This window comes from Globicephala melas, chromosome 9, assembly GCF_963455315.2.
Source record: "Globicephala melas chromosome 9, mGloMel1.2, whole genome shotgun sequence".
NCBI classification, from domain to species: Eukaryota; Metazoa; Chordata; class Mammalia; order Artiodactyla; family Delphinidae; genus Globicephala; species Globicephala melas.
The window spans coordinates 18,496,586-18,523,225 of NC_083322.1; the positions used below are offsets into that span (position 1 = coordinate 18,496,586).

Sequence of the window (26,640 nt, forward strand, 5' to 3'; positions counted from 1 at the left end):
ACATCACTAATTGTTAGAGAAATGCAAATCAAAACTACAATGAGGTATCACCTCACACCAGTTAGAATGGGCATCATCAGAAAATCTACAAAGAACAAATGCTGGAGAGGGTGTGGAGAAAAGGGAACTGTTGCACTGTTGATGGGAATGTAAATTGACACAGCCACTATGGAGAACAGTAGGCAGGTTCCTTAAAGGACTAAAAATAGAATTACCATATGATCCAGCAATCCCACTACTGGGCATTTACCCCGAGAAAAACCATAATTCAAAAAAATTCATGTACCAAAATGTTCATTGCAGCACTATTTACAATAGCCAGGCCATGGAAGCAACCTAAATGCCCATCGACAGATGAATGGATAAAGAAGATGTGGTACATATATACAATGGAATATTACTCAGCCATAAAAAGGAACGAAATTGGGTCATTTGTAGAGACGTGGATGGATCTATTGACTGTCAGACAGAGTGAAGTAAATCAGAAAGAGAAAAACAAATATTGTATATTAATGCATATATGTGGAACCTAGAAAAATGGTACAGATGAACCGGTTTGCAGGACAGAAATTGAGACACAGATGTAGAGAACAAACGTACAGACACTAAGGGGGGAAAGCGGCAGGGGGATGGGGTGGTGGTGGTGTGATGAATTGGGAGATTGGGATTTTCATGTATACACTGATGTGTATAAAATGGATGACTAATAAGAACCTGCTGTATAAAAAAATTAAATAAAATTAAATTCAAAAAATAAATAAATAAAATAAACAAGAGCAAGGACTTGCCCCTGAAGATGTGCTTTGGTTTTATCATTTGTTTTAATTAGAAAGTTGCTGCATGTAATAGTAGTACTATCTGACTTTCTCAATGCTTGAAATTACTAGCTCCCTAATACCTTTTCTTATCCAGTGATATGCTCTCTGATCCTTGCTTTGGTGAATGATGTGCTATTGAACGAGCCCTGACCTCTGCCCCCATGAGGGTGCATGGTTAGGCAAGGCTTCTGAGCCTGTGAGGGAGGTGGATGCATGAGTGTGGGGTATTTATGGGTGTCTTTCCTCTTGCTACTAATCCCATCCAGAGGAGAAAAACAGCAGTGGCAACAGTAACAGTATAGGAGCAGGAAGCTAATTTTAGGATTATGTTTTGTCATCTTGTGCCTCCACACAAACTGCATATGATGCTAACTAAGGTCTGAGTCCCCTACCAGGTTATAAGTTTCACTAAGGCAAGGGCCTCACCGATCTTGTTCCCACTGTATCTTCAGGACCTATCACATGGGAAGAACTCAATAAATATTTATTGAAAGAATGGATGAACAAATGAATGAATCCCTTCATCTCTCCATGTATCCATCAGTGGAGGTTGGGAAAAACCACCTATGCTTCTTATCACAGTTACTTCCCACTAAATTTTGCATATAATACCATTAATTCATTCATCCATCCATTCACTCAATCACTTAGTCTTTCATTTAGCAAATATTTCTCATGCATTTATTAAGTTCCTGGCCTTCTGCTGAACGATGAGAACTCAGTGGTGAACAAAGCTGACATTGGTCCCCACCCTCATTGGGCTTACAGTCGAGCATGGGAAACAGGCATTAAATACATCATCCCAAGCTTGACGGATAGACATTCTAATAGGGGAAAAGCAGGATTTAATGAAAATGAACATTGAGGGGGCCTATCGAGGTGAGAATGTTGAGGCCGACTGGATCAGAATCCTGACGATGAGTTAATAAACACCTCTAAGAACACATCTGGCCCAGCGCGCCTCAGAGTGCATATCACAAACAAATATGAAGGATAGGCTATGAACCATTTGCAACAGAATTGGTGTCAGAGATGTGAAAGGACTTCTAACCAGGGAAAGCTTTGGTTTATGTAAGTCTTTATGTAACCAAAGTCTTCAGCAAAGCTTTGGTTTGCTGAAAGGTTCCAGGTTTATACATTAGCACGATAGTCAGGATACACCTTCCTGCCCTAATTTGATCGTCCGTTCATTGTGCTCCACTTATCTTTTGAAACAGGTTCAGTACCGCTGTATAAGCATAATGACACTCTGTACTTTTTAATTCTGATATTAAGTTTTAATTTATTTTGGTTGCTTCAGGGTGTTTAGAATATATTAATGAGTAAATTATTCTACAGTATTTGTATTCTGAATTTGTTCAAATGAGGAATGTAATTTTAGATCTCTAGATAACTAGACCTGTTTAAAATAGTATTTACACTGTCTGAACATGTGTAGCTTAAGGGAAGGAACCTGTGTGCAACAGCATTAGAGAATAATGTGCATTTCTTTTTCTTGCTGTCCTATATATCTTTGCAGTCACATTCTCAGCTCACTGACAAACATCACGAATCCAACAGTAATGTCTCTGCCATACCTAAAACAATAAAAGAGGAAACCAGTTTAAAAGGTCACAGCAATAACTAAATCTGAGACCCAGACACCTTTAAAAAGTCTGTAAATCCAGCTGAAGATTTTCTAGGATGGTTCTAGGCTTTTGGATATATTCTGCTATTTTAACTGAGTCATTAGGGAACCGCACAGCAAAATATCTGCTCCAGAAAACTGAAAGTGTGTTGAATGCTAACCTGAGGGAAAGGAAAAGGAAATCTTTTGCTGCCATTTCTCTTTCCTTCCTTCTGAAATATCCCTCGAAAGAGAAAGACCCGCGTGGAAATAAAGCAGCTGACGTGCTGGCAGCGTGGGCTCCAACAGAGATTAGGAGAGGCTGTCACCGGTGCACAGACCCACCCGCCATCCATCACAACACTGTGATTCATGTTGTCACACCACATGGCAACAGGAGGAGCCCGTGTTCCAACACCATGATGCTTTATTACAACCACGTGTATTTCCAAACCTTGGGGCGTGATTTCGGCTGTCACTGAATTAAGTAAAACATTTGGAGGATTAAAGTAAAAAAAAAAAAAAATACAGTGACTATCACAGTGTAATAACTGGCAAAGAAGCTCATAAGCCTTCTATGTACATTTTAATAGCCAACATTAGCAATATCCGACACTTTACAGCCTTACCAGCCAATAAAGAAACTTACCCGTATCTGAAGTAAGTGCTGAACTGTCTGCAGAGGCGGTGAGCGAGTTCTTGTTTACCACATGCTTGAGGACCAGCTAATACCAACATGGGATAAGGGGCATCCAGACTAGGAAGGGTGCTGCAACAGGGCAGAGCAGACATGCATATTAATGCATCCAGTGTGTAAAGTGTCCATGTCACAATCACAATTAATCCAGTAATCCAGCATTTACTATATGTAGACACTCTATGGAAGGATGGTCCTACTTTCCAGAAGCAAGTCGACTGCAAAATAGCAAAAATATTTACCTTAACAAGATTTTTTAAAGGAAAAATATGGTAAGAGATATTAATTCTTGGTTGATAAAGTATTCCGCCCAAGAACTTCAAAATGAAAGAAATAAGACTGCCCTCTGAGAGGTAAACTTTAACATCTGTATCTATCCAATTAGAACACAGATGTGAAACTAACACAACATTGTAAAGCAATTATACTCCAATAAAAAAAAAAGAATACTCATGTGCAAAGAAAACAGTAATCACTGAAATTTACCTGAACAGTTACTATATGCCAGGTGCTATTCTAGGCGTCTTACATGCATTACCTCATTTAATTATCACAGGAAGCTGTAATAACACTTAACACATAAAGAAACCGAAGTACAGAGAGGTTAATTAACTTGTTCAAAGTAACAACTAATAAGTAAGAGCTGATATATGAATCTCGGCATGGCTTCTGGTCTAAAAGACCAAAGGACTAATTTATATAAAATCTCTTGCAACGTGCAGAGCTGAAGTGTTTGGGTTCCACTCAAGACACAAATTCTAGAAGTATGGAATAAAATATAATATTTTGAAAAAAATCATGGTTGAGGTATAGATTCTGTGAAGAATGGGGGCAGTGCAGCATAATTTTTCAATCTCTCTGAACACTCACAGGAAAACAGAAAAACCTGAGAACAAAAGCCCATGGAAAATGTGGATAACAAACCAGATGAAAAGCCACAAACCCGCAAGACGTTTACGGCACTGGAAGCTGGGCAAGAGGAAGAAGGAGGAAGCAACGGGCAGCGTCTGAGAACAAGGGAACCCCAAAACAATGGGTATCCAGCAGAAAGCAGGCAGGTTGAAACTGCAACGTCCAAAAGCCTACACGTGAATACTCATAAAAGCTGTATTTGTAGTAGCCAAAAACTGCAATCAGCCCAGATGTCCTTCGATGGTTGGTTAAACTAATTGTGGTGCATTCACACCAAGGAATACTACTCAGCAATACAAAGGAATGAACCATTGATATATTCAACAGAGGCTAAGTTAAAAAAAAAAAAGTCAACCCCAAAAGGTTATACATACACTCTATGATTCCATTTATATAGCCTTCTTGAAATGACAGCATTACAGAGAAGGGGAACAGATTATTGGTTGCCAAACGTTAGGGAAGATAAGCACGAGGGAGGTGGCTGCAGCTATAAAAGGGAAGCAAAGGGATCCATGTGATAAAACTCCTGTATCTTGACTGGAGTCATGCTCATATGAATCTACACATGTGATAAAATCGCATAGAACTAAATGTACACAGGAGTACATGCAAAACTGGTGAAACTTGATAAGGTTGGTGGCTTGTATCAATGTCAGCTTCCTGGTTTTGATATTCTACTTTAGCTAAGCAAGATATTACCACTGGAGGAAACTGGGTGAAAGATATCTAGAATTTCTCTGTATTATTTCTTACAACTGCATGTGAATCTAAAATTACCTCGAAATAATTTTTTTAAGTAATTAAAGGAAAGAATTTTGAGAGAAAGTGAGAAATATTGAGGATAGGCAAAGGAGACCTTCTTCCTGAAGAAGAAAACCAAAGATAAGGAACAAATATTAAAGACTGTCATTCAAGAAAACCTTTCTGAAATTAAAAAAAATAAAATAACACTATACAACATACCTGAGAATATTAGCCTAGAACAACTGGGCTATAAATGTTGTAACAATAATACCAAGACATAGTCTAGTAAAATTACTGGGCTTAAAAAAAGCTGGGGGGATTATTCAGCTAGAAAAAGAGAACACATGATTTATAAGGGGAAGAAAATTAGATTGTCACCAGTTTTTTGACAGCAATGTTTTGCACCAAAAGAAAATGGAGAAACCCTTCTAATATTCTCAAGGGAAAAAGTGTGAGCCATGGACTTTACATATAGCAAAAATGACTTTCAAGTTTAAAGGGCAGAGAATATTATCAACATGCAAGATTTCAAGAGATACTGATTCCACAGCTCTTCCTAAGGAATCTGCTAGAGAACAAGCTTCATACAACCAAAATGACTCAAGAGGAGGCATCAGTTGTAAGGGCTGGCAGTGAGCAATAAATATGCCGTTACCCAGAAAAGTAAGACTAAATGACAGCAAAGGAGAAAGTATAGTGTGTGATGGATATATGTTCTGACAATATAAATACAGTACACTATTTTTAAAATGGAGTGATTGATGCTTATATAAAATATATAGAGTAGGCAAATTCAGAGAGACAGAAAGTACACTGGAAATTACCAGGGACTGGGAGTAGCAGGAAATGGGGAGTTATTGCCTAATGTTTACAGAGCTTCTGCTCAGGCTGATGAAAAAGTTTTGGAAACAGATGGTGGTGATGGTTGCACAACATTGTGAATATAATTAATGCCACTGAACTGTACGTTTTTTTTTTTTTTTTTTTTTTTTTGCAGTACGCGGGCCTCTCCCGTTGCGGAGCACAGGCTCCGGACGTGCAGGCTCAGCGGTCAGGATCTTCTCAGACGGGGGCACGAACCTGTGTCCCCTGCATCGGCAGGCGGACTCTCAACCACTGCGCCACCAGGGAAGCCCTGAACTGTACACTTTAAAGTGGTTAAAATGGCAAATTTTATGTGTTTTATATATATATATATATATATATTTTTACCACAATAAAAAACAATGAGGGAATGGTTAATGGGAGGAACATAGGCAAAATATGTTTTTCATGTTTCCAGTAATTATTACTACTGGTATTCTGACACTGTTGTGGTGTAATATGGGACTTTAAAAAAGAGCAATTATGGGATATTCTAATTCCATCTTCCTCTGTCTTTGGTGAGGGAGAAAAGGAGATACAGATGTAACAGAGATGAGATTAAGTAAAAGCTCAACTACAGTCTTGAAATTGAATTGTACCAATATGAATTCAGGAGGTGTTTTAGCATCTATCTATAGATGGATCTATCTAAATACAGATTAGATAGATATAAAAGATTGAACAGATGTAATAGGTAGGTACAAATAGGCAAGATAGGTGGATGGATAGATAGAAAGAAAGAATAGATAGATGGATCAATGAATGTAGGGAAGGAAGGAAGGAAAGAAGGAGGGGAGGGAGGGGAGGGAGGGGAGGGAGGGGAGGGAGGGGAGGGAGGGGAGGGAAGGAAATATATCCCTAGCTCTGTCCACTAAAAGACGTGGAAACAATGATCAACCCAGTGCCATGTTTGTCTCTAGCACCCACATTATGATTGGGAAATACCATTTCTCACTGAAACAAACCAGGGCTTCTTGGAGAAATGGCCGATTCCAGAGTTTGGACAGGACTTGTACAAGATCAGCCTGGAGAACCTTGTCATAGGTGAGAGCAAGAAAGCTATCACTGACTACCAGGCCAGAGTCAAGGTTCTGCCATGTCATTTCAATATTGGATCCTCACCCCAATCCCGCCAGAAGAGGGGACAGTGATTCCCAAATATCACAGCCTAAAAGTCCCAAGACCAAGAGTCAGGGTTCCTCTCCTAGAGCCTGACTCCTGGGGCTGCCAGGGAGCTGCATCCTGACTCAGAGTGGGAAGGGCATGGCACCCCTGCTCCTGCCTCCATGAGCTTTTCAGAGTGAGCCCTGCTCCATCCCGGAGCATCTGGGGCTGCTTGGCCATTTGCTCTTCTCTGCCTGACAGTCAGAAATGATCCAGAAATACGTGTTTATCAGACATTGCTGTAAATTTCTTTGATACATATTTTTATATAAATGTACCCTAAGGCATGAAACAACTAGCAATCTCATAAACTAGAAAAGAAATACAATGAGGACATAAATGCCCTTCTTTTAAATCAAATGTGCTTTTCCAGATGTATGCAAATAAATGATAAATCATTTCACCTAGAGAGCTACCATAAATATATAAAACTGTCAACGTCTACATTATTAAATTACATGTAAAAAATCATGTCCTGGACGCAAAATAAAACATCTTCTCTCTGTGGGAAACCAACTGTGTGAAGTACAGGAGCAGACCACATGAAGAAGAGAAGCCATTAATAACCAAGAGATTTTACAAGTAATTTTAAAATGCCTTTGGGCATTGATAGAATTTCTGTATTATACTTATAGCGTAAATGGCCATCTGCTCCAACAGACTGTTTAAAAAGATATGGAGAAATCGTGGTAAATTTATCTTCGAACTCAGAGGTAAGAGATGCTGTTCCTGTGTTCAACCAAGCTGGATGACTTCTCCCTGCTAGGTTGCCTGGGGCTCAGGGCAATCACTGTAAAGACTGTTTCGGGTTTCCCTCAGGTGAGGAGGGCCTCCTTCTAGGGACTCTCTAACGTATAACCTGCGGTCTTGGGTGCTCTTTGGCAGGGGTATCTAGCATTCACGCACAGCTAAGGAGAAACTGACAATGGATAGAGATCGTCACAATTCTCTGTTAATGAGGCTAAGGTCTGTGGTTCTATCCTACAGCAGAAAAGTTGGCAAACTTTTTTTCTTTTTCATTTCACCATCCTATGTCACAGGCTAGCCACCATTCAAGGGTCCAGATGAAAGAGGGATGTTGAATCTACTCATCACCACACTTGGGAAAATGCCAACAAGTGAGCCCCACATTCAAACATGTGACGATAATATACTATATCTGAGACTATACAGCCTGTCAAATAAAGACCTGATCCCCTCCCTCAGAGAGGTGAGAAAGGAATGGGTCACAAAATACAGGGCTAGGGAAATGATGAGGTTGTCCTATGCTGGCTACCCCGTGTTCTACCCAAAGGGTCCCTAAGAAATACCTGTCAAAGATCCTCTGTGGCTGCATCAGGCTGTTGAAAACATGGGTCATGTGATCTTGGGCTGCGGCCACCTCTGGGGGAGGGTTGTATTTGTTCACTGCCGCGACCTTTTCCAGAATTAGAAATGCAAAGGGAAAAGAAAAAAAATTCATTTTAAAAGGAAGACAAGCCTTAGATTTTCTATAATGAAATGTCCTAGACACGTGACCAGGAATCTGTGTTCTGTCTTCATGTCTACTCTAACTTTCCTAAAACCTAAAGAATAATAATTATTTTAAAGTACTGAGCTGGAGCCCCTTGGTCACCTATTTCTTTATACTCCCTGGTTTGAAAGGAAAAAAGCAAAATCAAAACCTCTAAAGTCTAAGATGACCTTTAATATAGTAAACATTTCAACTTTTAGTATGAAAAGAAATAAAATTCATAGCTCTAGATTCCAGGTAGTTGTTACTGCAGAATTTTTCCTCATGCCATCATGCCAAGAACTATTCCTATGATCTCAAATTCTACTAAACCTCCCCCTCTTTTAGTGTAACTTTCTCTTTTCAAAGATATGGGCCTTTTCCCCACGATGGACAGTTCTCCGTCCCCCGGCCTTGTCATCCCTCTAAATACACTATTCTTGTCTACCATACCTTTATCTAATGCGTGGTTTTAAATGTTATTCCCTTCGCACAATGTTAAAGGGAAAGAGAAATCTAATAAGTGCCTTTGAGTGAGAGAATGATAACTGACTTGCATCTGTAACTATTTTTTAACCAAGATTTCAGAAAGGCATTTATGAACTGGAATATCTGCCTCTTTGCGTATTTATACCTGCTTTTTCATTCCCATCTCAAATTTGCATCCAGTGTAAGAAACCCCTCATTAGTGGAGATTTCAGCTGACATCAGTCATGACAACATGACAAATTAGCTTCCACAGGTATGGAAGGGGCTGGCAGGTGCTAGCATTCAATGTCTGGTTACTCTCAACTTGTGTCCAGAAGAATCATTATCTTAAAGAGTGGCATAAAGGATTTAAAAATCAGAGTATTGATTTATTTGAGTCTTTTCGATGATGTGTTAGAATGACATTATAATTCACTTCATTATTAAGTGAACTTTTCGAGTAACACAGATAGGATCACACACCCTCCAAATATGATAGCTATCATCCAAACTAACAGTCGGCTATACTGCTGCCAGCCTATGTACACGGGGGCTGCTTCTGTTTCCCACAGCCAGTCTCCTCACTCTACCAAGAGCAGGGCTTTCACTGCATTTGTGTTGACACTCAGCTCTGCAGAGGGTGAAACAGATAGATCCTAGGACAAGGAAACGCCCCCTAAATAATGACTGTACATACTGTTATGTAATCATTTATGGATTGTATTGGTCTTGCAGCAGGCAGCATGAGCTTTTGAGCCTATCAACTCATAAACACAGGAAATGATACGATTACATACCTTTTCTTCCACTCTTATCTTCTTCTGATCTAATTCTGTTAATCGAAGTAGCATAAAAATTACGAAGGAACAATAGTCAGATTCTTCCTGTTTAAAATATCAAGAGGGTTATTCAGTTACCTTCCTTTTCCACTAGCAGTCTACTTTCATGAGCTTAGGGCTTTCACCTACTAACGCTGTCATTCATTCACACACACACACACACACACACACACACACACACCCTGCATAGGTCTTTACATTTTCAGCTTACCACTCCCCTTATATTAACAACTCAAACGCAGACTGTGCCTTGTAACTTATAAAGCTTTTCAAATGTGTGATCCTGTTAATCTCCCTGTGAGATAAGCAGGACAGCTCTGATTATGTTCGTTTCTAAAGAAAAAACAACTGAGGCTCGGAGAAGTGAAGTATTTCATCTAAGGTTCTATGGCCAGTGACCCAAACCCTATCTTCTAATTCCAAAGAGTTTCATTAATTTCTAATTATTTATTACTTTGTATTGTTTTATATTAATTTGTATGATTAACTATGAATTTGTTTTACAATAATAAAATGATATTCACTTACAGAACAACCCCCATATTACGCCCTATCATCTTCTGTGTTAGGATTACCTGCCTTTTAGAAATATAGTTACAGTTATTTTGTATTAAGAAGCTACATCTCTTTGAAGGGAAAGATATTAAGTGGGTGATGCATTCTGAGGATGAGAATATACATGAAATGAATATACAATGGTACCTTTTGTGTACTTCAAAGTGCAAATGTGGGGGAAGTTTATATATAAATGAGTTAACATGTGAAAGGGTTTGTGCTATTTATTTATGCAAACACCTAGATGCTCTTTACGGATCTGGAACTGGGAGGGATGGCCACTTTAAACACTTTCTTTCCTAGGGATGCTTTAAATTGCCTGCCACTATTCTCATACCAAACATTGTTTTTATTTTTAGATCTTATTTTTCATTTTGATTTTTTGCCTGCCCGGACACGTTTCTCAAGACACACACAAAAAGAAAGGTACTCAGAGATACATACAAATTCAAGAGCCTATGGAAAGGCGAGTGAAGGATATAGATAGAAAGGGGAATGAATGACATACGCACAAAGAAGGAGGGACAGATCTGAGGCGAAAGGATCTATCACTGGGGGAAAAAAAAAAAGAATCCTGAAAAAGTCTGAAAGTTTGATATCCATAGGTGAAGAATCAGTAGGAAATATATGATTTTTTTCTATAATCATTTTACAATGCCAATTTTACAACAATCCCAAGGCGAATTTCTTTAAGTGTCTAATCTTAGACTTTCCCCTGTTATTAAATAGGAACCACATTCCGTCTACACCTCAGGCATCACGCATTCTTTCATGTAAAAGGACATTGCTCTACAATCTCAATAGCTCCCGCCTGATAATCTTTATTACCACCCGGATGAGTCACAAATGACCACACAGAGTAGGCAACCAGTATTCAATTTCAGGCTTTACATGCACCTATGGTGGTACATAGGTGCGACTTTGCTTACACCTTCTAATAGAGAATGAAGATAAACACACCTTATTCACATTCCTGATGTTCTATCAAAAGCACTTCATGAAGAATTTCAAGAAAGTCCTCATCCCTCTCCTCTGCCCCCAACATAAAGGATGTCTCACCCGAACTGGATTTCTTAGAAGATTGAGAACTCGAAGGAGACGTAGGTTTTCAATGTATTCTATTTCACCCAGCTCAGCAATCTGTTTAATCCAAAAACAAACACACACACACACAATATAATCAACAGACTAAATGCACCAAGACAACAGAGAACGTAATACAAGAGGAGCTACTTTGGATCCCTTAAACTCAGCTTATTTTAAAAATTGCTCTTGTGGCTATCCAGCTTTTTAATGAGACTCCACAAAGCTACACAGAACAAGGGAATTATTGCATGCTCCTTCAGTAAATGCAAACTCACAGCCACATTTCCTTTTTTCCTCTCTGGATAGACAACAGTGAGGTAGATGTTTCTCATCTCACCCACGTTTATCTTAAGGCAGAAATTAAATAGCACATAGAATCAGAGAAACTGCAAAAAATGCACGCAAGGGCTACATGCTTCTCCCCATCACTATTCTGCCTAGCCTCCAGCTCCCCAATCTCCCTCCCCAACGCTGCTTCTGCTGGTTACTGTGGTCATCTGTGGCTGGGGAAGCCTTCTTACTGCATGTGCATGTGGAGCTCTATCAGTTTTTCAATGAGATAATTGTTTTAAGAAAAGGTAAACATGGGAGATTGTATGACATATTTCTTTTCTTTTTTTTTTTTTTTTTTTCAGTATGGGGGCCTCTCACTCTTTGGCCTCTCCCGTTGCGGAGCACAGGCTCCGGACGCGCAGGCTCAGTGGCCATGGCCCACGGGCCCAGCCGCTCCATGGCATGTGGGATCTTCCCGGACCGGGGCACAAACCCGTGTCCCCTGCATCAGCAGGCGGACTCTCAACCACTACACCACCAGGGAAGCCCATGTATGACATACTTCTTGATGTGAATGTTACATGACTATTCACCTTAAAATTCTTTGCTAAACTGTACGTTTATGTGTTATACACTTTTTTTGTCAGGTAATGTTTCATGACTTTAAAAAGTAAGAGGGAAAAAGGTTGCTTGATAGTTCCTTAATTTGAGCAGGGATAGAGCTTGGGTGGCAGCAGGCCTGAATTCTCCACTAAACTAAAGACAAACAGTTTTCCTTGAATGTCCTGTAATTAGCATAATTATAATCTTATTTCAGATGTAGATGCTGAACTTTTACAAAAAATTAATAATCACTTTTTCATTTCTATTTCTCCCCAAGTCATTTCTGCATGCATGGTAAGATCACTCCAACAGCAGAGTCACTAATAGTTCCTGAGTTATCCAATGACAAAATGCAGTTGAAATGTAAGCTATTCCCAAAGCTAAATCAGGGGAGGAACACATGTGCCATGTTCTAAGGATGCCATTTTCAAAGACATAATATGAGAGGCCAATTCCGAGTTACAATATACAACCTGCACACATTAATCTGGTTACAGCAATGTTATGCTTTTTCCATAAGATGACTAGACTCTCCATTAAACTGCCATTTGGATCATCTACAAGATAAAAGGATCAATTTTTAAATACTGTGCTATTTGGGAAGGTGGAAGAGTCACTTTGGTTCACACTGCTCAATCAATCAATAGATTGATTCCCCTCTAGCCTACAGCTCTTGTGTTTGGACCTAACACAAATGTTAGGAGGAGATGTTTCCTCGCAGCCAACATGTCTCACCAACGCATCCTGGCCACGTGCACTTGCAGTCATCACTGGTGGGAGTGGATGTGCTACACATGCATAAGCTATAAACCAGCTGTCCCACCTTCAGGAGGTTTATACTGAAAAGATCATCAGACAGCCGAAAATTAGATACATGAGCATTCGGTCTAACGTTTTGGTAAAAGTTTAAAATTTTCTCAATTCTGAAAAATTCCATCATTATGTGATTAAATGAGCCATGGCACAGTCCCACAATAGGAACACTAGGCAACCATTTTAGAAGATGGTAACATCGATGGTGCTTAACATGGAAAGATCTTGTAAATGCTGTGAACACTATGAATAGAATAATCACAGACTATGTAAAATGTTATCACTAAGATGTCAGTTGGGATGAACCAGTCTTTTGAGAGTCAAATGAGAGGGATCCAGCTCCCCTCCCAGTCCTTTCAAAGGTAGGATGAAGTGGGTAAGGGCAGAGGGGAACACATGTGGAGGCACCTGGCTACCAGTACCCCCACCTCTGCTGAACTGGTAATGTGCACCAGACACGGGCCATCCTGCATGCACCGCCCACCCCGTCCTGCAGACCTCACCCGGCAGCAGACCCACCCTCATGTCTTCTCTCTTCAAATGCCAAGACCCAAGGCTGTGTGTGTCACAGGCGATCACAAAAGGTGTACAGACACAACTCCCCCAAACCACCTGAAGTGAAACACTGCCAGAAAGATTATATTCTGAAAGGAACTTCAGCCATCTGATGCCAAGAATGTCATACCAGCAGCGCTGATCCCCAGATTCCAGTCTACACTTCTTCCCTGATCTCCTCTGCCCCTGTTGGCTACTCCCCACCAAGCAGAAGCCTTTCAACTTCCACTATGTAGGGAGAAGTTGGCTCCTTTCTTTGACATTTCCTTTTAAGCCATGCTCTCCAAGCCTAACCATCCAGACCTAAAGAGGCCTGTTAAGTCTTTTTCGTAAAATACATGCTCGATAGAGAGAGAGATGAAATAATGACACCAAGTAAGACTCAGAGAAGTAAAAGAGCAGTCTCTAAGTAACTCCCAGACCAATATTTTGCTTCTAGAAGAAAAGGCTGAGGTTGTAATAGAGTTAACATTTGGGGGATAAGTTTTAAATGATAGAAATGACTTCAAATCTAACAAGGATTGCAGAGTGGAGAGTGACGAAGGCCCCCAAATCACCAGCTCATGATGAATTTGCAAAAAAAACTTAAAAGAGATGTTCAAATGATCATGTAAAGCTACGGCAATGTTTCAACAGCTTATACCAAGTAAATAATACTGATAAAAGTGCTCCCAATAAGATAATATTCCTAACATCAAGTTAATCATATGAGAAGCAATAGCTATGCTATGTTTCTCTTAAATGATAAATCTTCCATCCCTGATACACAGTATTCTCAGTAGTGCTCGAGAAACCTCTGAGGAAATCTTTGGATGGCTCGGCTGACGGAATATTTCACATACTGCTGGTTGTTCCCCAACCTGCCCAGGGGGAGTGAGGGAATTGTGCCATTGTTACGGACCCCATCGCTTGTTGCCAAAGGATCCCTCCTTTGGGACGTGTGGCCACTTTTTTCTTTTTTAATGGAGTTTCTTCAACATTTGAAAATTATAAACTCTGTGCTTCCCTAATGATCCCCCTTTTTTTCTTCAACTATTTCAAATGTAATTTGAAAAGTCTCCTGGAATGGAAGAGAACACCATACTATTCATGAGGTCTTTCTAGACCTGTGCTACCCAATATGGTAGTTACTAGCCCTATGTGGCTACTTACCACTGGGAATATGGCTAGGATAAATTCAAATGTACTGTGCAAAATACACAATAGATGTCCTAAATGTGGTATGAAACAACAGAATATAAAATATCTCATCAATAATTTTTATAAAGATTACATGTTGAAATGACAGTATTTTGGATATATTGGGCTAAATAAAGCAAAAAATTAATTTCACCTGTTTCTTTTTACCTTTTTATTGGGGCTACTAGAAAATTTAAAATTACACATGAGGCTCACATTATATTTAAGCCAGAAAGCACTCTTCTAGATCATGACAACACCACACACTTTTCTGAAGGGAGGGCCATTAGCATTTCATTTAATGTATTAGCCTGCAGGGTTAAGAACACTGACTCTGGAGGCAAATCATTCTGTTTGAACCCTGGCTCTGCTACTCACTGGATATGGTATAACTTTGGACAAGTTACTTAACGTCTCTTTGCTCTAGTTTCTTCATCTGTAGAATAGCGATAATAATAGGGTTATAATGAGGATTAAATGAGATGATATATGCAAAGTGCTTAAAACAGTGCCTTGTGCATAAATATGCAATGAAAATCTCTGCATTATTTTATGACTGTAATTGTCATTATTATTACCATTACTCCTTTTCCTAAATCCTGAGATGCACTGAGTTGAAATGTAATGAGTGCATTCTGCCGTTTGAACACCACCTGTATGTATCTGCAAACCATTTTAATGGCCATTTCATGAAAAAGACACTAAAACCATATGAGACAGAGATTGGGCTGACTTCCTAAGACAGGTGGGACAGTGAACAAAAGTCACCCACTAGAATTAACCTTAGAAGTTAACAAACAATTTAATATGCAAGTCAAGTGAAAATGAGGAGGAACAGTTTTTGCCTGTGATTAAAAATCCACTTCTTCCCAGACCTAAAGATTGCCTCCTTTTCTTGATTTTTAGAAATCTAACAGCTAATGGAAGCTCATTGGAGAAAGAGTCATCAGACGCAGCTGATAAGCACCAACACAGCCGAACAGAGAAGTATCTCCACAGGAACGCATCTCACTCCAGCTAGGATCTAGGTCTCTTTCAGGGTTAGCCAAAATTTTCATCTTCAAGAAGAAATAACCATTCGTCTTCCTTATGAAATCTTTCCCCAAAATATGAAAAAGTACTCGAGATGAATAAAATCAAAATGTAGATCTGATTGCATAAGAGGTGAGTTATAGGTACCAACTTAATACACCATGATTAGGAGCACAAATGCTTTATTAAAAATAAAATGTAATTAAGAGTGAAAGCCGGGCTTCCCTGGTGGCGCAGTGGTTGAGAGTCCGCCTGCTGATGCAGGGGACAAGGGTTCGTGCCCCGGTCCGGGAAGATCCCACATGCCGCGGAGCGGCTGGGCCCGTGAGCCATGGCCGTTGAGCCTGTGTGTCCGGAGCCTACGCTCCAAAACGGGAGAGGCCACAACAGTGAGAGGCCCGCGTACCGCAAAAAAAAAAAAGAGTGAAAGCCAATTGGTGAAGTAACGTGTGCATTAAGCCAGATAGGGTAATTTGAGTAAGTCCAATCCCCAACTCATTCGGGTTGGGAACGTACCCTATCGTTACAAATAGGATATAAGAATTCACTTCCTGTGTCTCTTCTCATTAAATGGGACACAGGCAACACCAACCTGAGACTATTCTCTTGTCTCTAGTTTCCCTCCTCTGACACGTCAGACATTCCTAATGCCATCTTTCTACCACAAATTTCACACGAATATATCTACTTCACAAAGGCATGTGCACCTGGTTGCAGTTTAAACCTTCAAAACAATGTAATTAGGAATCTTCAAATGTTCAAAAATTAAGAATTATTACTATTTAAAAAAAAAAAGCAGTCCTTCAACTGTTGCTCTGGGAGGTTTTCTAGAATAACTTTCCTAAGCTGGCATTGAATGTGATAGCACTTGAGAAATAATTATAGACACTAAAACCAAGACATATAAAGTATAATATGACATTACCTTATTATCCTCAAGGTTGATCACTTCCAAGAAGTCATGACTCTCCAAGCCTTGGAGGCTACTGATCTGATTGTGGCTCAGATCCAGGATCTGCAGGACCCTTAGGTCATCCAAACCTGTGATCTTCTCAATCTGGTTATTGCTCTAAAATTGATAAAATACACTTAATGTCCTAAAGGGAAAAGTGTAATGACAAGTTTTCATCCTGGATACTGCCCCAAACCTCTTAAAATCAGTAAGACATTCTTGTCCCCCCTCCCATTCCCATCTTTCACCTCCCTAAACACATATACATACACCCCAGAAAGAAATCCCAGTCTTTCAGCTGGAAGACTCAGAACATAATATTTTCGCTAGAGGTAAAGCAGATGAATGTTTGAATCAATAGGAAAGACAAAAGCTAGGTAGTATAAGCTTCTGACATTGCTAACCTCAAGCTTAATGGCAGCATGGCTCCAAGCTTATCTTTAGAAATGTAAATTTAATGCAATTCTTTCATCACCATCACAGAAAACCACTTGAATACTGTAACTCCCACATACACTCTGTTTTCAGAAATATTCTGAATAGTCATCTCATATCATGAGGACTGTAGTAGTCTGGTACCTGCCTCCACTTATTCATACTCTTGTACAGTTTCCACCTCTTGAATCCAGGATAGACCTGTGACCTGCCTTAACCAAAAGAATACAGCAGAAGTGTCCCGGTTCCAAATCTAAGACTTAGGAAGGCCTGGCAGCATCTCCTCTTGTGTCTTGGAGCCCTAAGCTGCCATGTAAGAACTCTAGCCACTCTGTGGGAGAGAATCTGTGGAGAGGTCACCTGGAGAGGAGCCCTGAGACTCAACAGAGAGGAGAAACCCAGCCATTGCAGCATCCTGGCTGAGCCCAGCCCCCAGCCAATCTGCTAGCTGGACGTGGCAAGACCAGCAGAACCGCCCAGCTGGGCCCAGCTCAGATTACAGAACTGCTAGCTAATAAAATGGTTAACTAATAAATTTCTCCATGCCACTCCACATGGGGTGGCATGTTCTACAACAATAGATGCATAAACAAAGTTCTTAAAATAATTCACACGTAAGCATCTTCTTAGACAATACCATGAAACAGAGAAAGATATAAGACTTAAACACTGTTCTTCTTCCCAACCCCCCTGTACCCATAACAACAAATTATAGTGATAACAATAATTTGTATTTTCTTGTACATTTCCCAACATTCTCAAAATTCCTTGGGTTCTTTAGCCTTTGAGGTATAAAACTATGCCACAGTAAAGTTAAACTTTGAGTTGAGAAGCACAGTAAAGTGTAATTTTGAGATTTCAATTAATGCCACATTATACCCATCCTTAAACTTTTTTTTTGGCCACACCATGCACGCAAGATCCCAGGTCCCTGACCAGGGATCGAACCTGTTTCCCTGCAGTGGAAGTGTGCAGTCCTAACCACTGGACCACCATGGAATTCCCCCCATCCTTAAACTTTTAAAACTTTTACTAAGCACTTTAGAACTAAAAACTTAAATTATAGTATTCTCTACCATCTATAATATTTTTCCTGGTACATGCTTCCCAAAGTATTTAATAGTAAGAGTTCATTTTCACTCAACTTTTCATAAGATTTCACTTCAATAATGAGCAAGGTTTATGTTCATTAGTATAATTCTATGGCTGTTTAAAATATATTAATAGAATGCTGATAATCTATAAAACTGGATTATAGTACATGGGGGTTCATTAAACTATTCCTTTTATTTTTATATATGCCTGAAAAATTCCATAATAAGAAGGAAAAATACTCAAAACTCCATTTGCCTAAGTCAAATTTCCTACTGTTCAAAAAAGTTCTAGAAAGTGTAATAGAAAGGGGAAAGAAAAAAACTACAGTAAACTGAACATAATATCCTTATTAATTTAACTTATTGAAATAAGACCTCAATGTCCTATTTAAAATATGCCCACATATCAAATTTAGGTATAATACACCTCTTCCCCAAAGACCTTTGAAGTGCTGTAGATGTGGAAGATGAACTGTAATTCTTCTTTAGAGTGTCTCTGATGGCTTTCAAAGTGGTAGATGCACAAGAACAGACTGAGGCATAGAAAAGTTTAATTACATAACCTGTGGTCATAAAAGAAAGCAGAACTGAGAAGTATTACGAATCAGAATTTCTGAGTCAAAGTTATCTATTAAAACCCTATGTCCAATGATGAAAAACTGATACATCTCTTCTCAAAGTGCACGTCTAGTGCCTGCATGAACAGTTCTTGCTTGTTTTATCATGATTAGCAGGGAAAAGGCGCTCTTTAGAGAGAAACTAAAATGAAATGAGAAATATTCTCGATCTCCCAAGTTGGAAGGGAAAAAAAATGGCTTTTACTAAGACAAAATGATTTTTGAAGTTTGTAATGTATTGTCCTTACTTGCTAAAGGAGGTGGTTGACAGAGCAGACCATAAGTGAACCACATTTCCCCCTAATATTTATGGTAAAAGTTGATGGAAGAGGGACTCTCCTGTTGGCGCAGTGGTTAAGAATCCGCCTGCCAATGCAGGGGACATGGGTTCGAGCCCTGGACCGGGAAGATCCCACATGCTGCGGAGCAACTAAGCCCGTGTGCCACAACTACTGAGCCTGTGCTCTAGAGCCCGCAATCCACAACTACTGAAGCCTGCGTGCCTAGAGCCCTCTTGTTGCTCTGCAACAAGATAAGCCACCACAATGAGAAGCCCGTGCACAGCAACTACAGAAAGCATGCACGCAGCAACGAAGACCCAACACAGCCAAAAATAAATAAATAAATTTATTTTTTAAAAAAAAGTTGATGGAAGAGAATTAACAACTGGTTTGTATGGTGAATTGTTCTTTTTTCTCTAAAATGTAAAGTGAATTACTTTCAGTAGTAAACCAACTGGATTACTGATACCACAAATCTTTTAAAAAGTATTAAAAACTATTGAAACAAATGAGTATCATTTTATTTTATGAACTTTATTAATATATGGAAAAGAAAACCTTCCTATTCTCAAAAAGTTTAAGGAAAATGAATGATGGCATATTCTGTATTTTCTAGTTCATTTTGGGTGATGAGGATGGGGGTTGGGAACAATCCACCTAATCTACTTAAAGGAAAAATAAGTCTTTTATGCTTCTTCTAAAAGCTACTTGAGATGAAATTATCAACACAGATTATTTATTTAGTTATTGAAACAAAGTCTTAGGATGAAAGTGCTATGTGATGTCATTCTTAATAATCAGTTCAATTCTCATTCCCTTAAGCACACCCCCAATCTCTTTCCACATATCATGCTCCACTTAAAGTTAATGGGAATGCCAATGCAAAAAGATATGTAAATAAAAGGATAAGGTTCTAACAAGCTGCAAATTAAATAGAATATACTGCCAATAATCCTTCAAATTATCATAATTTTAAAATGTGACTTTCTTTTATAATTTTTAAATTTGCAATTCAGCCTACCAAATTCATTTTCATTTATGCTTTGCTTACATGCTTTAGTGGACAGAAAACAGAAAAACTCAAGGAAATTATTAAACCTTTCCATGCTTCATTTCCAACCTCAGTACTGGGAACCAGTACTTTACCCTCACCTAACTCATTGTAAGAAGTGAAGGCTCTTGAAAAAGCACTTCAGGCTTAACACATAGCCAACCTTCAGCTGTCTGTGGTTAAATTAGACAGGAATTGTACATTGTATATGTCAAAAATCTGCAGATAACCCAAGATGTCATTTCAAACAACAATGTTCGGGGCTTCCCTGGTGGCGCAGTGGTTGAGAGTCCACCTGCTGATGCAGGGGACACGGGTTCGTGCCCCGGTCCGGGAGGATCCCACATGCCGCGGAGCGGCTGGGCCCGTGAGCCATGGCCGCTGAGCCTGCACGTCCGGAGCCTGTGCTCCGCGATGGGAGAGGCCACAACAGTGAGAGGCCTGCGTACCGCAAACAAACAAACAAAAAAAACAACAATGTTCAACACTCTCCTGTGGGATAGTTCACGTAAGAAATAAGCTACTAGCCTCATGGCTTAAAATCCCCCCATCCACCTCATGACAGATATAATAAAGAATCCCAAAGCCATCCAAGGGTAAGAAGTGAGAAGGAGAAGGAAAGGAAGAAGAAAGAATCCTAGATAATCTACAAACTATATAATCACCCCCAAACTAATGAGCTAGACTGTTATTTCAAAAATACTGTATATATCTTTGGAACAACTATGATCCTGCTGATTTTAAAGTAAATTGTATTTTCATTCAGTCAGAGTCACACTGTCATACAGCTTAAGAAGCACGCTCTCTATAGGAAAAACATTAAAAATTTTAACTTCTTGATGGGAATTGTTCATTTATTCTCAGCAGTAATTCTGGTTTTCTAGAATGGGAAACTGGCACATAGTGATGTAAAAGGATTGCCAAATTCAGTGCCCAGTGCTTCATTTGAGAGCAATGAAGTTTCAACTGCAATAAATATTATGTTTAAATATGTTTAAATGTTAGTTCATCAATAAGACATTAAAATATATTCTGTTTTTTAACATCTTCAGTGGAGTATGATTGCTTTACAATGGTGTGTTAGTTTCTGCTTTATAACAGTGAATCAGCTATACGTATACATATAGCCCCATATCTCCTCCCTCTTGTGTCTCCCTCCCACCCTCCCAATTCCAGCCCTCTAGGTGGTCACAAAGCACTGAGCTGATCTCCCTGTGCTAAGCGGCTGCTTCCCACTAGCTATCTATTTTACATTTGGTAGTGTATATAAGTCCATGCCATCCCTCAATTCATCCCAGCTTATCCTTCCCACTTCCCACGTCCTCAAGTCCATTCTCTACGTCTGCGTCTTTATTGCTGTCCTGCCCCTAGGTTCTTCAGAACCATTTTTTTTTTTTAAATCCATATATATGTGTTAGCATACGGTATTTGTTTTTCTCTTTCTGACTTACTTCACTCTGTATGACAGACTCTAGGTCCATCCACCACATTACAAATAACCCAATTTTGTTTCTTTTTATGGCTGAGTAACATTGCATTGTATATATGTACCACATCTTCTTTAACCATTCATCTATCGATGGACACTTAGGTTGCTTCCATGTCCTGGCTATTGTAAATAGAGCTGCAATGAACATTGTGGTACATAACTCTTTTTGAATTATGGTTTTCTCAGGGCATACGCCCAATAGTGGGATTTCTGGGTCATATGGTAGTTCTATTTTTAGTTTTTTAAGGACCCTCCATACTGTTCTCCATAGTGGCTGTATCAATTTACATTCCCACCAACAGTGCAAGAGGGTTCCCTTTTCTCAACACGCTCTCCACCATTTATTGTTTGTAGATTTTTTGATGATGGCCATTGTGACCGGTGTGAGGTGATACCTCACTGTAGTTTTGATTTGCATTTCTCCTATGATTAGTGATGTTGAGCATCCTTTCATGTGTTTGTTGGCAATCTGTATATCTTCTTTGGAGAAATGTCTATTTAGGTCTTCTGCCCATGTTTGGATTGGGTTCTTCGGTTATTTTTGACATTGAGCTGTATGAGCTGCTTGTAAATTTTGGAGATTAATCCTTTGCCAGTTGCTTCGCTTGCAAACATTTTCTCCCATTCTGAGGGCTGTCGTTTTGTCTTGTTTATGTTTTCCTTTGCTGTGCAAAAGCTTTTAAGGTTCATTAGGTGCCATTTGTTTATTTTTGTTTTTATTTCCATTTCTCTAGGAGGAGGGTCAAAAAGGATCTTGCTGTGATTTATGTCATAGAGTGTTCTGCCTATGTTTCCCCCCAAGAGTTTTATAGTGCCTGGCCTTACATTTAGGTCTTTAATTCATTTTGAGTTTATTTTTGTGTATGGTGTTAGGGAGTGTTCTAATTTCATTCTTTCACATGTAGCTGTCCAGTTTTCCCAGCACCACTTACTGAAGAGGCTGTCTTTTCCCATTGTATATTCTTGCCTCCTTTATCAAAGATAAGGTGATTATACGTGCGTGGGTTTATCTCTGGGCTTTCTATCCTGTTCCACTGATCTATATTTCTGTTTTTGTGCCAGTACCATACTGTCTTCATTACTGTAGCTTTGTAGTGTAGTTGAAAGTCAGGGAGCCTGATTCCTCCAGCTCTGTTTTTCTTCCTCAAGATTGCTTTGGCTATTTGGGGTCTTTTGTGTTTCCATGCAAATTGTGAAATTTTTTGTTCTAGTTCTGTGAAAAATGACATTTGTAGTTTGATAGGGATTGCACTGAATCTGTAGATTGCTTTGGGTAGTATAGTCATTTTCACAATGTTGATTCTTCCAATCCAAGAACATGGTATATCTCTCCATCTGTTTGTATCATCTTTAATTTCTTTCATCAGTGTCTTATAGTTTTCTGCATACAGGTCTTTTGTCGCCTTAGGTAGGTTTATTCCTAGGTATTTTATTCTTTTTGTTGCAATGGTAAATGGCAGTGTTTCCTTAATTTCTCTTTCAGATTTTTCATCATTGGTGTATAGGAATGCAAGAGATTTCTGTGCATTAATTTTGTATCCTGCTACTTTACCAAATTCATTGATTAGCTCTAGTAGTTTTCTGGTAGCGTCTTTAGGATTCTCTATGTATAGTATCATGTCATCTGCAAACAGTGACAGCTTTACTTCTTCTTTTCCGATTTGGATTCCTTTTATTTCTTTTTCTTCTCTGATTGCTGTGGCTAAAACTTCCAAAACTTATGTTGAATAACAGTGGTGAGAGTTGGCAACCTTGTCTTGTTCCTGATCTTAGTGGAAATCGTTTCAGTTTTTCACCATGGAGAACGATGTTGGCTGTGGGTTTGTCATATATGGCCTTTATTATGTTGAGGTTAAGTTCCCTCTATGCCTACTTTCTGCAGGGATTTTATCATAAATGTGCGTTTCTTTCATTGATTGATTTGTGTATATTGAAGAATCCTTGCATTCCTGGGATAAACCCCACGTGATCATGGTGTATGATGCTTTTAATGTGCTGTTGGATTCTGTTTGCTAGTATTTTGTTGAGGATTTTTGCATCTATGTTCATCAGTGATATTGGCCTGTAGTTTTCTTTCTTTGTGACATCTTTGTGTGGTTTTGGTATCAGGGTGATGGTGGCCTTGTAGAATGAGTTTGGGAGTGTTCCTCCCTCTGCTATATTTTGGAAGAGTTTGAGAAGGAGAGGTGTTAGCTCTTCTCTAATGTTTGACAGAATTCACCTGTGAAGCCATCTGGTCCTGGGCTTTTGTTTGCTGGAAGATTTTTAATCACAGTCTCAACTTCAGGGCTTGTGACTGGTCTGTTTATATTTTCTATTTCTTCTTGGTTCAGTCTCAGAAGTTTGTGCTTTTCTAAGAATGTGTCCATTTCTTCCAGGTTGTCCATTTTATTGGCATATAGTTGCTTGTAGTAATCTATCATGATCCTTTGTATTTCTGCAGGGTCAGTTGTTACTTCTCCTTTTTCATTTCTAATTCTGTTCATATGTCTTCTCCCTTTTTTTCTTTATGAGTCTGGCTAATGGTTTATCAATTTTGTTTATCTTCTCAAAGACCCAGCTTCTAGTTTTATTGATCTTTGCTATTGTTTCCTTCATTTCTTTTTCATTTATTTCTGATCTGATCTTTATGATTTCTCTCCTTCTGCTAACTTTGGGGTTTTTTTGTTCTTCTTTCTCTAATTGCTTTAGGTGTAAGGTTAGGTTGTTTGAGATGTTTCTTGTTTGTTGAGGTTGGATTGTATTGGTATAAAATTCCCTCTTGGAACTGCTTTTGCTGCACCTCATAGGTTTTGGGTCATCGTGTTTTCATTGTCATTTGTTTCTACGTATTTTTTTATTTCCTCTCTGATTTCTTCAGTGATCTCTTGGTTATTATAAAAATATTCTTAATAGTTGCTAAAAGTATGCCTTCCTTTCTCAGTGTTAAAGTCAATCTTTTAAAAAATGGAATTTGTGTACCAAATTAGAAAATCATTTTACTTTAGCATGAATTATTCATCTCACACACACACACACACACACCCCACACACACCCCAGATATGGAAAGGAGCAAACAGAACTAAAGACAATGACATTTCATGAAGGAATTAGCTCTTTATAAAACTGAAAAATCCTAACCATCATTCATATATTTACTAAGACATTAACTAGTACTTCTATAAAGAATAACAGTTTTGTTAGACTCACCAGACAAAGTATTTTGATAGGTAACATTCCTAAGCCATTAATGGTTGTGATCTTGTTCTTGGCCAAACTAAGGTGGGTAAGACTGCTACACAGCTCTAGTCCGTTGATTTCAGCTATCTCATTGCCTATACACCATGACTATGTTTAAGGAAAATGGTATTAGAAACATTTGGAAGAAAAAATGAATTAGTGTCAAATCATCATGAGAAAAATCAGACAACAGCATAAATAAAAAAGTACTCTATGCTAATATAGGATGAATGCTAAATCTTAAAATGATATTTTTTTCATATAGAAGTTACTAGTGCACCAGGTAAAATTAGTTTGTTTTTTTTAAAGGCATAGCTTTTGAGTGTGCTCAGTTGCCTTTGTGTTCATATGTGACTCATTTAATCAGTGAGGAAAAACACTTCAGAGTGGTTCAAAGCTGCCACCTTGGCAGTGTTTTTTCCTTGGTTCCTGAATGGTCTCCATGAGAAACCCTTGTACTTTTCCACAGGCAGAACTGAATCCAGGGTTGCCCTGGAGAGGCACATGCACTTTATCATCCCCATAACCAGGGAAACAGTCCGGGAGGTGTCATCTGCAGAAAATGGGTGATACTGAGAGGAATAGCCTTTTCTTCTATCTATATTGGCTTCTCTTCTCTTTATAATAAATGAGGCCTAAACTCAGCCTTCTTTTTTTCCTCATCTGTTGATTTTCTCGTTATTTTAAAACTTAACTCTTAGCTTTTGTTTTCCATCCTTACAGTCACCTAAAAGTGCAAACTCAAAGTCACCAATTCTACTTACCTCTCTCTGTCCTCAATCTTTCTGGCAAATTTCTAGGATTTAATATCACTTCTCCACCCAAGCCCAGTTTTCCCTCCCAAGTAGCCTAAGACATCACCATTTTCTCAGCCACTTGTAATCTTCAGGGCGTCCAATCATCACCAAAACCTGGCAGATTTTGCTTTAAAACATCTCTTCAAATATGTCCTTCCTTGTCATTCACCCCTCTGCCAACTTAATTCAGCTTTAGTACCAATGGATACCTCTAACATCCATTTCTTCCTGCCCTCAAGTCACCTTACACACTGTAGTCAGGTTAATTTTTTTCAAAATATTGACTGGATATCACGCTTCAATTAAAAAATTCTCACAGGACGAATTCCAAATTCTTCACTCTGGCATTTAAGGCCCTTTACTTTAAGCAAAACCTATGTATCGAATTTCATCCCCCATAATAATCCAGTGAGAATGCTCCAATTCTGCCAGGTCAATCTTCTCAATACTTCTGGAATATACCCCTTGACTTTCCTAATTTTTTTAAATACTGCTTTCCTACTTATTTCTAAACCCTACCCATTCTTCAGGACTTAATTTGAAATTCCACTTTTTAAAGTTTTTTCTCTTTTTTAACATTTGCATTAAACCAACATCTTAAGTATTTCTTTTTGACAACCTCATTTCCCTACTTCTATTAGTTTTTAATTACATAAGTAAATACAGGTGACAGACTGGGCGAATATATTCACAACATATAGAGTATACAAAGAATTACTATCTAGAAAACATGAAGAATGACAATAACCCAATAGAAAATGGGGCAAGAATATATCCAGGAAATTCCCAGAAGAGCAAATCCAAGTGGCTAACATAATAAACATATGAAAAGACACTCTGCTTCACCTGTAGTCGGGAGAAAGCAAATTAAGATGCTATCCTTTGCCTATCAGTTTGGCAAACATTTTAAAGCTTTTGAAGAACAGATTCTTTCATACTACTGGGTGAGAGGGTTCATTATGGTATAGCCTCTCTGGAGGCAATTTGGCAGTGACTATTATAGT

At 38.9% G+C, this 26,640-nt stretch overlaps 1 protein-coding gene across 1 annotated transcript in view; it reads right to left on the reverse strand.

Moving 5' to 3' along the window:
* The window catches only part of LRGUK (leucine rich repeats and guanylate kinase domain containing), a 118,936-nt gene that overhangs the window by 58,819 nt on the left and 33,477 nt on the right, over positions 1-26,640 (reverse strand). Inside the window, exons 6-11 of the mRNA XM_030853848.2 lie at positions 24,810-24,934; positions 16,626-16,769; positions 11,219-11,299; positions 9,563-9,649; positions 8,116-8,222; positions 3,074-3,193 (exon numbers count right to left, since the gene is read on the reverse strand). Of these exons, the coding sequence (XP_030709708.2) occupies positions 3,074-3,193; positions 8,116-8,222; positions 9,563-9,649; positions 11,219-11,299; positions 16,626-16,769; positions 24,810-24,934 (664 nt within the window). The remainder of the gene's footprint in view (positions 1-3,073; positions 3,194-8,115; positions 8,223-9,562; positions 9,650-11,218; positions 11,300-16,625; positions 16,770-24,809; positions 24,935-26,640) is intronic.